Source organism: Oncorhynchus mykiss, chromosome 19, assembly GCF_013265735.2.
Source record: "Oncorhynchus mykiss isolate Arlee chromosome 19, USDA_OmykA_1.1, whole genome shotgun sequence".
NCBI classification, from domain to species: domain Eukaryota; kingdom Metazoa; phylum Chordata; class Actinopteri; order Salmoniformes; family Salmonidae; genus Oncorhynchus; species Oncorhynchus mykiss.
In genome coordinates this window covers 16,833,571-16,849,584 of record NC_048583.1, presented here as the reverse complement: position 1 = coordinate 16,849,584, position 16,014 = coordinate 16,833,571, and the positions used below count along the sequence as shown (strand labels likewise).

At 44.1% G+C, this 16,014-nt stretch overlaps 1 protein-coding gene across 1 annotated transcript; it reads left to right on the top strand.

Annotated features, from left to right (window-relative positions):
* Positions 1–6,048: 6,048 nt before the first annotated feature.
* LOC110498479 (zinc finger and BTB domain-containing protein 17) lies at positions 6,049–11,119 on the top strand. The gene is made up of 3 exons (XM_036953779.1): positions 6,049–6,524; positions 8,994–9,109; positions 9,290–11,119. Exons 1-3 carry the CDS (start codon positions 6,266–6,268, stop codon positions 10,532–10,534), a joined length of 1,620 nt encoding a protein of 539 aa, XP_036809674.1. The 5' UTR covers positions 6,049–6,265; the 3' UTR covers positions 10,535–11,119.
* Positions 11,120–16,014: the final 4,895 nt, after the last annotated feature.

Genomic DNA, 16,014 nt, shown 5'->3' with positions numbered 1-16,014 from the left:
CCCAAACAAGACCAAATTTGGTTGGTCAAGACCGGACCAAATCTGTACCAATCATAGACTTCTATGTTTAACAAGTTTGGACATTACAGTAAAGTCCAGTAGAGTATATTACATTATACTGTACTGAACTATAATCTTCTTTGCTGTACTTTACTGTGGTCTACTCTGCTTTACTGTAACTGTTTTGAGACTATGATTTCCTATTGTGGCCAATTCAATTGCAGCCATTCTGTTACTAATTTTTATTTTTTGTCACTGTTAGCGATTTGGTTAGAGAGGGTAGCGTCTCTGGCAACCTAACCGATAGAATGAACAACCAGCCGGATTGGGTAGCAGCACTAGATTTGTGTCAGGACTATAGCCTGTGGAAGGGTGAATAATTCAAGTTTATTGAAAATATGTCAAATCATTATTTGTATATGTTGGTAACCCGTTGTATAAAAGTGATAATGGCCTCGAACCCAGTGTTTGGAGGATATGTTGGGAGGGTGTTAGAAATGTCCTCTCACTGTCAACTGCGTTTGTTTTGAGCAAACTTAACATGTGCAAATATTTGTATGATCATAAGATTCAACAACTGAGACACAAACTGAACAAGTTCCACAGACGTGACTAAAATATATGGAATAATGGGGGGGGGGTAAAAAGTAACAGTCAGTATCTGGTGTGGCCACCAGCTGCATTAAGTACTGCAGTGCTTCTCCTCCTCATGGACTGCATCAGATTTGCCAGTTCTTGCTGTGAGATGTTACCCCACTCTTCGACCAAGGCACCTGCAAGTTCCCGGATATTTCTGGGGGGAATGGCCCTAGCTCTCACCTTCCGATCCAACAAGTCCCAGATGTGCTCAATGGGATTGAGATCCGGGCTCTTCGCTGGCCATGGCAGAGCACTGACATTCCTGTCTTGCAGGAAATCACGCACAGAACAAGCAGTATGGCTGGTGGCATTGTCATGCTGGAGAGTCATGTCAGGATGAGCCTGCAGGAAGGGTACCACATGAGGGAGGAGGATGTCTTTCCTGTAACGCACAGCGTTGAGATTGCCTGCAATGACAACAAGCTCAGTCCGATGATGCTGTGACACACCGCCCCAGACCATGACGGACCCTCCACCTCGATCCCGTTCCAGAGTACAGGCCTCGGTGTTAACGCTCATTCCATCGACTATAAACGTGAATCTGACCATCACCCCTGGTGAGATAAAACCATGACTCGTCAGTGAAGAGCACTTTTTGCCAGTCCTGTCTGGTGTTGCTGGTGATGTTTGGTGAGGGCCTGCCTTACAACAGGCCTACAAGCCCTCAGTCCAGCCTCTCTCAGCCTATTGCGGACAGCCTGAGAACTGATGGAGGGGTTGTGTGTTCCTGGTGTAACAGTTGTTGCCATCCTGTACCTGTCCCGCAGTTGTGATGTTCGCATATACCGATCCTGTGCAGGTGTTGTTACATGTGGTCTGCCACTGCGAGGACGGTCTGCCACTGCGAGGACGATCAGCTGTCTCCCTGTAGCGCTGTCTTAGGCGTCTCACAGTATGGACATTGCAATTTATTGCCCTGGCCACATCTGCAGTCCTCATGCCTCCTTGAAGCCCTCATGCCTCCTTGCAGCATGCCTAAGGCACGTTCACGCAGATGAGCAGGGACCCTGGGAGTCTTTCTTTTGATGTTTTTCAAAGTCTGTAGAAAGGCCTCTTTCGTGTCCTAAGTTTTCAGAACTGTGACTTTAATTGCCTAGTGTCTGTAAGCTTTTAATGCCTTAACGACCATTCCACAGGTGCATGTTCATTAATTGTTTACGGTTCATTGAATATGCATGGGAAGCAGTGTTTAAACCCTTTTACAATGAAGATCTGTAAAGTTATTTGGATTTTTACAAATTATCTTTGAAAGACAGGGTCCTGAAAAAAAGAGACGTTTCTTTTTTTTGCCGATTTCACATAGTCATTTCATCATTAAGACCTTTAGGAAATAATGTCTGGATGAAAATCCCCAAAACATTATTTTTGCTCAGAGTATTATTTATATCAACTCCCCTGTCTGATATCTTAACTTTCTGTATACCACAAAATCTAAAAGGTAGAAATGTCATATTTCAGGTCATTAAAATGTACTGCTGACTGGATAATACCTGTCGTTTCTCCTGATTTCAACCATTATGTACACAAATTATCTGCTTGAGAGAAACGAGAGGTTTTACCTACATAGCCCACGTGGACATTTAATAATGTAGATAACATGGGTGGTGGAACATGTAATAATGTCATTTATTTGGAATCATATTCCTGTATGTGGGTTTCTTCTTTTTTCTCATTGTATTCAATTGTTACCATGCACCTGCAAAAAAGATAGCTCAGATGTGTGAGTGCCTTTTGAATTTTGAAGCATACCAAACATATCCTACTAATTTGAGTGTCCCAGATTTACTATGTTACTTCTAGTCTGAGACAAGGCTGTTCAAATAGATACTCTTGCAGAGTTTCTCATGACTCTCCATCATTTGCTTGGAGCAGATATGCTCCTGCCCTCCCTCCTGGAATGCCTCCCAAAGCTTTCAGAATTCAGCATCACATAGCAGTTTTTCACCCATAGGTACTGCGGTCAAGTTTGACACCGGTCTGCAAATCAGTAGTTGCAGACTGCAGTAACTTGTTAAGAGGGTCAAGGAGCCCCAGGATTTTGTGAGCCGTGTTAGCAATAAACTTAAAGCTCGGCTCTCAGCTGCTTTCAGTATGCCTGTGATCTCAAGTCTCACATAGCAGCACCATATACGCGAGTAGATTCCACTTCATCGAGCATCTCTGTGATGTCACTTGATTTAAAGATGACTGACAGCATGGCAAGATGGTCATTCCGTCTTGGATCAAGCAGTCTTTTCAGTTTTTTTCCCACTGTACTGTGCAGCCACCGTGGGTTTCCTAAAGAAATTGTACAGGGAACTACATACATTACCGTGTCAATCTATCGCCTCCTCAGACGACATAGCGTACACCACAACCAACTGCAGACCTTGAACCAGGCGCTACAAAAAGCCTGTTTTCTCCCACTGAAAATGCGGCTTGGGTAAGTGTCAAGACGGGAGGCTCTTCCTCCTCATCACCGGGGTCGTCGACAGCAGTGGTGTATATTCATTGGATGCAATATATGAACCAAGAAAAAAAACTACCTAATTTATCAGGTAGCCTAGGACAACAACAACTAAATGGAAGAACTGTATGACAGAGTCATAGACCGTTTCGGCAACATGAGAGGAGGATGGCATTGGCGTTTCTCTACAAGTAGGGTGAGTCAACATGTTCTACTTGCAAGCACGCACGAACACACATGAAATCAGTACCATGGACAGCCAAATCATACTGTATTTAGTTTACGTTGGATTAAATTGTTTTTGGTATCTGTTATTTGTCACTGTATTAGACTAAGCATAGGTGATTTGATGATGATGAAATGTTGAAATTGCGTTGGAACAGTGTTTTATTTGTGACTTGCTTAACTCTCCATGGTTCTAAATCAATAGTTGTTAGGAGTCCGAAAATGTCGGAAACATTAACTTGCTTGACCATGCTGTGTAGGTCATGTAACTGCTTGTTACATGCAATATGCCTTGTGGACTTCACCGGACAGATGTTGCTCTCTGGTTTTGTGATGAAACGCAGGTGTGGTTGAATTTATTCTGCCACTGTGTCGTCTTATTGTCTCAGCCTTAGGCCTATATAGCTATGTCAAGGCATATGAACTAACAGGTTTATAGAGCAAACAATGCTATTATCACAACACAGGTTGTAATATGGTATTTTTGTTCCTGGCTTGACTTCCCCAGGGATTTTACCCACGCACCGCTACTTTCAGGTGCTAGTGGCTGGAGTAACAGTGGTGTTTGGTGATGATGTTTCCCTCGTGCTGTTGGTGCTAGGCCATGGCTATTTTCAATCTTGTTGGGTCTGCAGGCGGTATGGGGGATGTGCGGGTATTGAATTTGCTGCTAGGCTCCTCAACCTCGGTGGTCGGGCTAGCAGTGAGCTCTGCATCAGATGCAACATGGTGGTCTGAGGAAGGCCCTAAAAATTGTCACGGACTCCAGCCACCCAAGTCTTATTGTAATCTCCAGTACCGCACGGCAAGTGGTACCAAAGCACGAAGTCTGGAACTAACAGGACCATGAACAGCTTATACACCCAAGCCATAAGACGACTAAGTAGTTAGTTAAATAGTTAACCAAGTAGCTACCTGAACTTTGTCCATTGACCCTTTTTGCACCAACTTTTTATACTCATCACATAAGCTGCTGCTATGTCACTTTATTTCGTAATTATATGTACATATTTTTATTTTTTTTCACCTTTTTTAACCAGGTAGGCTAGTTGAGAACAAGTTCTCATATACAACTGCGACCTGGCCAAGGGAAGTTTAGACCGTCCCCTCGCCCATACCCGGGCGCGAACCAGGGACCCTCTGCACACATCAAAAACCGTCACCCACGAAGCATCGTTACCCATCGCTCCACAAAAGCCGCGGCCCTTGCAGAGCATACTACTTCAAGGTCTCAGAGCAAGTGACGTCACTGATTGAAACGCTATTTAGCGCGCACCGCTAACTAAGCTAGCCGTTTCACATCCGTTACACTCACCCCCCTTTTGACCTCCTCCTTTTTTCCGCAGCAACCAGTGATCCGGGTCAACAGCATCAATGTAACAGTATAATTTTAGACCGTCCCCTCGCCCATACCCGGGCGCGAACCAGGGACTCTCTGCACACATCAACAACCCACGAAGCATCGTTACCCATCGCTCCACAAAAGCCAGGGAACTACTACTTCAAGGTCTCAGAGCAAGTGACGTCACTGATTGAAACGCTATTTAGCGTGCACCACTAACTAAGCTAGCCGTTTCACATCCGTTACATAAACAAACATACAGTCAATAATACAGTAGAAAAAGTCTATATACAGTGTGTGCAAATGGGGTAAGATAAGGGAGGTAAAGGCAATAAATAGGCCATGGTGGCGAAGTAATTACAATATACCAATTAAACACGAGTGATAGATGTGCAGAAAATGAATGTGCAAGTTGAAATACTGGGGTGCAAAGGAGCAAGATAGATAAATAAATAAATCAATACAGTATGGGGATTAGGTAGTTGGATGGGCTTTTTACAGATGGGCTATGCACAGGTGCAGTGATCTGTGAGCTGCTCTGACAGCTGGTGAGCTGCTCTAAAGCTAGTGAGAGAGATATGAGTCTCTTGCAGTTCGTTCCAGTTATTGGCAGCAAACTGGAAGGAAATGCGGCCAAAGGAGGAATTGGCTTTGGGGGTGACCAGTGAGATATACCTGCTGGAGCACGTGCTATGGGTGGGTGCTGCTATGGTGACCAGTGAGCTGAGATAAGGCGGGACTTTAACTAGCAGAGACTTGTAGATGACCTGGAGCCAATGGATTTGGCGATGAGTATTACTCAAGGGCCAGCCAACGAGAGTGTACAGGTCGCAGTGAAATCGGAGAACGAGAGTGTGCAGGTCGCAGTGAAATCGGAGTAGATAGCCAGAGAAAATTTACAAACCCACCCTATGGCTCTATTTTCTTTCTCTCTACATTGTTGGGAAGGGCCCATAAGTAAGCATTTCACTGTTAGTCCACACCTGTTGTTTACGAAGCATGCGACTAAATACAATTAGATTTAGATGGTATAAAGTTGTTCTATTTTTTCTTACTATATTCTTACTCACACTTATTTCTAAACAAGTATGTTCTGCGAAAAAATAGCATATGAAATTTCGAATGCACAATTGCGGTTAGTCCTACCATTCATTCACTTTGCTACAGCGCGTCAAACATGTGAGTCGAAAAAGACGAGTGAATTCTACTAAATCAAGCGACTATATTAGTATGAAGTTTAATTATTAAACACATAGTACGCTAGTATTGTTATTCGGACAAAATCATTGATCATAGGAGATTTGATGTGTAATCTGTAGTACCGTATTTCAAAAAACCGTGCGCATAACTTTTTATTTTAACCACGCCCTTTGAGCAATGACGCCAACCAATAAGATAACTTCCTTCTACACAGAAGATACATTAACGGTGACAAAATACAATTTCACGTTAGCGTTTATGTTATTTAGACGTTTATTAACACCCTGGAACACAAACTAATTTAACGGCACAGCATCACATACTTAACTCAGGTAGTCTTTAATTCACGTTGGAGACGACTTGGTCGATATGTTATCTAGGTAACGCTAGCTAGCTGCTAACTTTAGCTAACAATGGCTAACTGCAATGGCAACGTTATGGTTTTTCACACTCAAATAGCCTCCATTATGGAGGTGCTGGCTAACGCAGCTGTGGTAGAGATCTGTAAACTCGTAGACGACGACTATGCAGTGTTTCGTTTGGAAATTTCTCAAAGCCAGAAAGAAAACCGGGGATTGCGGAGGAAACTACAGCTACTGGAACTGAAGGTGGCACGGGAGCGTCGTCCCAGTAGTGTCAAGATCCTCGACCGATACAGAGGAACGACGAGAGGTACATTTTGTAGAAGGCCGAGGCTGCGGGCATGTGTTCAGATGTGTTACCCAAAATGGTGTCTTGGTCCTAGAGAATGATAGTGGACTCAAGCTTGTTAGCATGGGCAGCATTTTGAAGCAGTCAACTGGGTGGGACTTCCAATGGGTTAAGGAAGGGCCACATTATGCCATTCAGGGATCTTTGATCAACTAACGAATTATACTCGTGAGTAAACATTCCATAACTGCAGGTGGCAGTAAATCGCCAACTTTGGCTTTATACATGTTCAAACAACGCAGTACAGGTGGCAGTATGCACGCTTCTAGTTTGTTTGCCAACTCATAGAAGTAGTAGAAAAATAAAATGGACTACTTCAAAATGGAGATGGCCTCAAATCAAATTGTATTTGTCACATGCGCCGAATACAACATGTGTAGACTTCACTTTGAAATGCATGCTTACAAGCGCTTCCCAACGATGCAGAGTAAAAAATAAGCAAAATACAAATTGTAACATGAGGTGTAAAACACACAAGATTGAAGCTATATACATGGAGAAAAAGTACCATATCACCAAAGATATTCATAACTAACCCAAGATAGTTCATCTGTGTCATTTACAGTGGGAGCAAATGAAGCATAGTGGTCAGAACAAGCAAGGAGGTGGGCAAAGCCAAGCACGAGCTAGCAAGATCCTATTGGTGTGTTGTAGTGTGTATTTGCATATTTCCATTAGGGAACACCACCTCTGAAGTGCACATGTGCACTCCAACACAATGCAATTAATTTTTTGGGGGGCAAAGGGTCAGGTCTATCAAACTTAGTGCACTGTGTTCATAACAGATTATAGTTTTGGGATCAGACGTTTCATGGTTGAGAATTTGCAGAATGTCGACCCAGTTTCATCATCCTCTCCCACTACCACATTTTATATATATTAGCTTTAGGTTGAATGTACACAACGGTAACAAACAATTGGGGGAACTCACGGGGCAGATAATAGGGTCGCAGTGACACAGAAAGCAGTTCAATGTCGGGGGTACAGCGTCTCTCTCAGCAGGATCGATTTACACCACTGGTCCCTGACAAGCAGGCAGATGCCCCCGCCGTGATGTTTCCCTGTGACTGTCAGATCACGGTCCGCTCTGACCAGAGTGAAGCTGGCCAGCTCCACTTCCCTGTCCGGGACTCTGTCATTGAGCCAAGTCTCAGTAAATGCCAGCAAACAGGCCTCCCGGTATTCGTGTTGGAAGCGCAGATTCGCTGACAGTGATTCTCTCGTTAACACAGGTGTGAGCGCTTTTCCCCCTCAGTGACTGGGCATTGATTAACAACTGATGGGTCAGGGAAGTTTTTCCTCTTTCCACGTTTGCATTTGGGTTTGTAATCCACTCGCAGACAATCGGGGATTAGATGGGCCATTGGGATATCCATCGCGTTTGTGTTGCATTGTACAATTGTGGCCAAAAGTTTTGAGAATGACACACTTTAATTTTCACAAAGTCTGCTGCCTCAGTTTGTATGATGGCAATTTGCATATACTCCAGAATGTTATGAAGAGTGATCAGATACATTGCAATTAATATCAAAGACCCTCTTTGCCATGCAAATGAACTGAATCCCCCAAAAACATTTCCACTGCATTTCAGCCCTGTCACAAAAGGACCAGCTGACATCATGTCAGTGATTCTCTCGTTAACACAGGTCTGAGTGTTGACGAGGACAAGCCTGGAGATCACTCTGTCATGCTGATTGAGTTTGAATAACAGACTGGAAGCTTCAAAAGGAGGGTGGTGCTTGGAATCATTGTTCTTCCTCTGTCAATCATGGTTACCTGCAAAGGAAACACGTGTCGTCATCGTTGCTTTGCACAAAAAGGGCTTCGAAGGGGAAAGTATATTGTTGCCAGTGCGATTGCACCAGAATCAACCATTTATAGGATCATCAAGGAGAGCGGTTAAAATGTTGTGAAATAAGTGTAAAAATTAAAAACATAAAAGAACGCCACATCAAACGTCACACACACTGCGGTATGATGCAACAGAGCCGCGCCCCTTCCTCCTTATTGGTAATCTCAATGCCTTTGGATGAATCCGGGAACATATCTCAGTCTGTACTACAATGGTGCTGCCCATGCTCTCACTGACCCATAATGGGACAGATACAATGTGATGTCTATCTAAGTCTATGGTCTTGGTTAGTGTTTGAATAGTATGCAGTATACCCTGCACAATTTGTTTTATTTTACCAGGCAAGTCAATTACGACTGTTCTTATTGCACAAAGATCATATCATATTCTAACCATATTTCCAATTGTAATACTTATAAAAGGATGTGATGCATGGAACATAATCAATAAATAGTATATGAAGTTAGGTGAAGTGTTACCTAACATCCTTGTCAAATGTAGACTGTCATTAGTGTACAATATACCGTTGATCATTGAGAGTTGCTAACCTAACCACCTATTTTCCCCCACTCACTCAGGTGAAGGCCACAGGACCTTGGTGAAGCCAGCGGGATACAATACATGGCAAGATGACCAACCAATCACTGTTGATGAGGGGAGTGGAACCTCAACCCAGCATGTTAACGTGATAGAGGTCAGTGTCATAGTGTAACAGAACGTTACAGTACATCAGATGTGTCCTGTTTATTTCAGAAAGACTCCCCTCAGCTATTCATGTACATCCTTATTTATCTGCCATAACAGAGCTTGTGAGTTCACTGCGACATTGTTATCCAGTTAAAATGCCTTTAATAACCTCCTCTCTTTGTGTCAGTCTGCAGATGTAGAGGCTGCAGGTCCTGAAGGATCGTCTCTGGTCAAGCAGGAGAAGTCTGAAGGAGAGGAGGACCCACGGCACAACAGAGATTTCCACCCTGTAGCCACGGAGGACCTACACACCGCTGCCGCGCCCAAGCCTAGGACACGGCACAGCATCACGGAGGTCAGTGGAACGCCGAACGCCGTCCTCAAGTCAGAGACAGACACCGAGACTTTAACTGTAACCAAAAGGCTTTTACACATAGGATCTGACCTCAGGTCAGATCCAGAGAGACTGGGGCCACTGGGCTGTTCTCCTGCTCCCAGTTCAGAGTATTTACTTTACGGTAACCCAAGCCCGAGGACAGCTCCATCCAATCGGGACTCAGGTGACGCATTCGAGAATGGCAATGATCCGTCTTGTTCTTACGCTATAGAGATGGACCCTGGTAACATATCCTTGGGTTTAGAGACACAGACTGATCTGTCTAGAGGGGACTGGAACCGGTACAGTAGTAGTGTATACTCTGAAGGGTGCCAAGATAAGAAAGGGGAGGTTATAGTTGCAAATGACGTAAAAGTGGAGAGCGACGCTCCTCCGACATGGAATGTAGACGAGACTCATTTAGGAGGACACTCACAAGGCAAAGATTTATTTGATTACAGGGGAAGCTTAAAGACTAATCTAAATGTCACCACCCACTACGCTTTACACAATTTCAGGGATTGCGACCCAGTATCCACGTTGATGGCCCCTTCGGATTCACACGACCGCGTCCTTTTCGATCAGGTATTGAACTCAAAGGACCAAAGGGCCAAGGCACAGGGTGGGTGTGCAAAATCAGGTAGTAGTAAAGAGAAACGGTTCCTCTGCATGTTCTGTAACAAAGGCTTCAGCTGCCTCCAGAATGTTGAGATCCACCAGAGGGTCCACACAGGGGTGAAACCCTTCAGCTGCCCCCAGTGTGAGAAGAGGTTCTCCCAGGCTTGTGACCTGAAGAGGCACCAGAGGGTCCACACAGGGGAGAAACCATATAGCTGCCCCCAGTGTGAGAAAAGGTTCTCCCAGGCTGGTGACCTGAAGAGGCACCAGAGGGTCCACACAGGGGAGAAACCATTTTGCTGTACCCAGTGTGACATGCGCTTCGCCCTGGCTGGCAACCTGAAGATGCACCTGAAGGTCCACATGGGAGATTCTCAGAGGGAAGCAGCAGAAAAACCATTCCACTATAACATAGAAAGTAACCATTCCACTCAATAGCTTCTGATGTTTAGATCAAACCCTGCATTAAATATAAAGATTCATTTTGGTTGTTAGAAGAAAAGGTCCACAGATGCATTTGCAATAACGAGAGAAACAGATTTCACTGTTGAATATTGTGTTACATATTGTTTGTACTGTGTAGGCTATATGATGTTCACAAATGCCTATTTCATTACTTCCATTCAACTACTTAATTTTTCCTAAGACACTTTTAATGAGGAAATGAATGCAGTTTTATCAAGTTCATGCAGATTTTTTGTTGTAACATTACATGCAAGTCATTTAACAGATTTTCTTATCCAGAGCGACTTAGTAGTGCATTAATCTTAAGATAGCTGGGTGAGACAACCACATATCACAGTTGCAGGAAGTCACTGCTTTGTTCTTTGTACTCCATGGAGTTGTCAATCAACCGTGATGTGGTTTTGGAGCTGGCAGGACTTCCCCGAGAGGAAGAGCAGCTCCGTCTTGTTGAGCTTGAGGTGGTGGGCCGGGTACGCAGAGAAACACGTATGTGTGGTTTTCGTATGGTGTATTTAAAACTTGTTTTATGTTGAATAAACACAAAATTCAAGACTTTAATTGAGACTCTCTTCAGTACACATCACATCTGATCGCACCCTATTTTGCAAACACACAACCACACTTTATAACCAATTATGGCAGGAATTGCCAGGGACCTCGGGATACAATATCACAAAATACAATATGTATTGCGATTCAATACTGTGATTTTATAGCTGTTCCATGGTTCAAACATTTCTCACCAAAAGTCTGTTGCAGAGGGACAAGAGTTCCATTAGAACACTTATGGAAATAAAAGTTGTGAAAACAAATTGGCTCCCTATTTTAAAAGGAATATGGAGAACAAACTATGAAGCAAAACACCTACAGTACACCAATAAATTAGTCAGGTTTGTCTGACTTTTGACTTATAATGGACTTCTTTTTACCCACAACGTCATATTAATGTCTGTGATGGGTTTAACAATGAAGTAACTAATGACAATATAGGATTCAAACGTAGTGGGGATTCGTAAACACTTCATGTTGAAAGTGTGTTTATCTGTGTGTACGTACCTGAGGGAGTGTATGTCTCTGTCACCTGTCTTTTTCCAGGAGGAGGAGGGTCCAGAGGTGCTGCTGGTGAAGGAGGAGGGGTGTGAGGGGAGTCTGGGGAACCCTGAGAGGACCATAGTCATGGAGGAATACCAGACTACACCTCCTCCTGAAACCCCAGAGGAACCAGCTGAGCAGCACAGGACCACACACAGTCTCACAGAGGTGAAGCCACTGAACTAGTCTGTATGGTATTAGGTCAGAGCCTGTATCCACAAAGCCGATCTAGGATCAGTTTAGAATTTTAGATTACAATGAATAAAGCTACAGTTGAAGTCGAAGTTTACATACACTTAGGTTTTAGTCATTAAAACTTGTTTTTCAACCACTCCACAAATTTCTTGTTAAACAAACAATAGTTTTGGTAAGTCGGTTAGGACATCTACTTTGTGCCTTTTTATATCGCTTGGAAAATTCCAGAAAATTATGTCATGGCTTTAGAAGCTTCTGATAAGCTACTTGACACCATTTGAGTCAATTGTAGGTGTATCTATGAATGTATGTCAAGGCCTACCTTCGAACTCAGTGCCTCTTTGCTTGATATCATGGGAAAATCTAAAGAAATCAGCCAAGACCTCAGAAAAAAGAATTGGATACCTCCACAAGTCTGGTTCATCCTTGGGAGCAATTTCCAAATGCCTGAAGGTACCATGTTTATCTTTACAAACAATAGTACACAAGTAATAACACCATGGGACCATGCAGCCGTCATAATGCTCAGGAAGGAGACGCGTTCTGTTTCCTAGAGATGAACATACGAAAAGGTGCGAAAAGTGCAAATCAATCTCAGAACAACAGCAAAGGATCTTGTGAAGATGCTGGAGGAAACAGGTACAAAAGTATCTATATCCACAGTAAAACTAGTCCTATATCAACATAACCTGAAAGGCCGCTCAGCAAGGAAGAAGCCACTGCTCCAAAACCGCCATAAAAAAGCCAGACAATGGTTTGCAACTGCACATGGGGACAAAGATCATACTTTTTGGAGAAATGTCCTCTGGTCTGATGAAACAAAAATAGAACTGTTTGGCCATAATGACCATCGTTATGTTTGGAGGGAAAAGGTGGGGAGGCTTGCAAGCCGAAGAACACCATCCCAACCGTGAAGCACGGGGGTGGCAGCATTATGTTGTGGGGGTGTTTTGCTGCAGGAGGGACTGGTGCACTTCACAAAATAGATGGCATCACGAGGCAGTAAAATTATGTGGATATATTGAAGCAACATCAAGACATCAGTGAGGAAGTTAAAGCTTGGTCAATGGACAATGACCCCAAGCATACTTCCAAAGTTGTGGCAAAATGGCTTAAGGACAACAAAGTCAAGGTATTGGAGTGGCCATCAAAGTCCTGACCTCAGTCCTATAGAAAATTGGTGGGCAGAACTGAAAAGGCGTGTGCGAGCAAGGAGGCATACAAACCTGACTCAGTTACACCAGCTCAGTCAGGAGGAATGGGCCAAAATTCACCCAACTTATTGTGGGAAGCTTGTGGAAGGCTACCCAAAACCGTTTGACCTAAGTTAATAAATTTAAAGCAATGCTACCAAATACTAAATTGAGTGTGTGCAAACTTCTGACCCACTGGGAATGTGATGAAAAATAAATAAAAGCTGAAATAAATCACTCTACTATTATTATGACATTTTCACATTCTTAAAATATATTGGTGATCCGAACTGACCTAAGACGGGGCATTTTTACTCTGATTAAATGTCAGGAATTGTGAAAAACTGAGTTTAAATGTATTTGGCTAAGGTAAACTTCAGACAGATTCTTACAGACACTTTGTGGATACTGTCTTGATTAATTTAGTCTGAAGTGTCAAGTAATCAAATGAAGTAAGACATTTACATAGCAATCCCTCATTGCCCAATCAGAAAATGCTCCATAGCAAGGTGCTCATATCAGATTTCTTTGACGCAACATCATCTCACTCTGTATCTCTTACAGTCAGTAGACATGGAGGATGGGAAGCCTGATCTGCTGCTGGTCAAAGAGGAGACAATAGAAGATGGACCAGAGGGTATTGATCTGCTGAGTGGACTAAAGATGGGGGAGCAAGGTAAGAGAGAAATACATATAGCCTACATACTGTACAGTAATAGATCTTCAATGGGAATAGTGATGCACCTGGCTATGATTTGAAACAATATACAAACTTGACAATGAAAAAATCTCCATATGTAGAGTTCTCTGCCATGTTTGTAAAGTATATTTTCTAACCTCTCCCTACAGGTGGTTGGTTGGAGGCTAACAGAGGAGACTGGACGGCCATATTGGATTCCCAGACCAAGACGGGTGCAGTCAAGGGCCCAGGGGACAACATCACAGAGCAGGCCAGGACCAGACGCGACATAGTGGAGGCCAGTGGTTGGGACAACATCCTCAACTCTGGGCTGGGACAAAACAACCAGAAACAGACAGTCAAACACAAAACAACAACCAAACTTATTCTCCAAAACAACAGACTGGCTGAGACCAGGGCGAGGGGTAGATTTGGTCTGCAGGGACGGGGAGGTGTCCATATGCGGCAGGAGAGATCAGACACAGACTCGGCTAGCGATGCGCCGTCCTGCTCCTATAGTTGTTATTCAGAGAGACTGATTTCGCCTCAGGTTAACCCCCTAACAGGTGCTGCCTTCAGCTTGCCTTCTATAGGATCTATCAACTGGGACATGGACCCTGCGACAACACAGACACTCCCTGGCCTTAATCCTCCTCACACTCTCCTAATGTTAAACCAGACCTCAGACAATGCCAGTGCCTCAACACTAAATGGCTACACAAGCCCATTGACAAATGACGGTAGTAGTGACGCTATCAGTAGATCCGGTGGCAAAGAGAAGCGCTTCCCGTGTTCGTTCTGCGGGAAAGCCTTCCGTTTCCCCAAACAGGTGGAGATCCACCAAAGGATGCACACGGGGGAGAAACCGTTCAGCTGCCACATGTGTCAGGACAGTTTTTCACACTTGTCCAGCCTGAAGAGGCACCAGAGGGTCCACACAGGGGAGAAACCATTTGGCTGCCACATGTGTCGGGCCAGTTTTTCACACTCGTCCAACCTGAAGAGACACCAGAGAGTCCACAGAGGGGAGAAGTCCTACAGCTTACCCAGTGTGAGAAGAGGTTCTCCCACCAGCTGAAGATGCAGCTGAAGGTCCACAGGAGAGAGGCCGTTCACCTGTACACACTGTGGGAAGAGGTACTTCAGGATACACCAGCAGAAATTCACACGGCCCATGTATAGAGTATAGCCCTCAAACTCAACTCTGGACCTCAATGCCAGTTCCACAGTGTTTTTTTTCCATTGTTCTCCATTGAGAACACTGAGGCACTGATTTAGACCTGGGACACCAGGTGGGTGTAGGGCTGTTAGTTACAGTGACCGCCGTAGCGGCGGTCACGTCTCATGACAGCAGTCAAATTCCACGTGACCATTTAGTCACGGTAATTAAGCTTCTCCAAGCTCTGATGGTGCTGATGATCATTAGTAGCCTACCAAACTTGCTAACTGCCTGGTGCTCAGCATTCTGTTGTCCCTCTAATCTCTCTAACATCAATGCAAATGTAATCAAACACTTCATGAGAGCCCATGTTGCACAACATTTATATAGACTATGCAATTGCTTGAGAAAACAGAGTGATGGCCTCCATTAAAAAGAGTATCCCATCAGATTTCTATAGGCTAGGCCTACTATATTTATTTCTCAATTTTCCTAATATTAAGCACATTGTTTCTCTTGGCACACCTGCACTTGGGGAGTTCCTCCCAATCTTCTCAAGAATACTTTCCGTATGCTTGTCTGTACAACTTTACAGTCTGCAGTCCATGAGGACCAGGTGTTGCTGGCAGGAGAGACTGGACCTCTGAAGCGGCTAGTCACAAACCCTGGCCCCATATCAGAAGCCATCGCTGTTCTTTCCCGAGTTGGAACAGGGACCAAACTGTAAGGGACAGACACTCCACAACCAGTGGACAGGGGGACTGAACAACCTCAGTCCTGGTGGTCATCAGAGAGAGACAGAGGCTCCAGTCAACAGCTCCGGAGCCGGGCCTGGGGCTTAGAGATAGGAACAGGAGGGTCTATGATAAACACCACAGTATCCATAATGAACAGAGCTGGTCACCCTGGGCTTCAGAATTCACAGAGAGTGGTGAGACTGGTCATGGAATATTCTAATCAAGTGAGAGAGACTCATTTCGTCAATCTTAATTTAAGATTGATTAATTATTGCAATAATGAAACTGTCAACCCCACAATCATGTGTTGGACCGAGCGCTTAACCTTACAGAAAAATGCATAGTTCTTACATGGTAGATTTAAAAATGCTTAGTCATGGCTGGTTCCACCCCTCCCA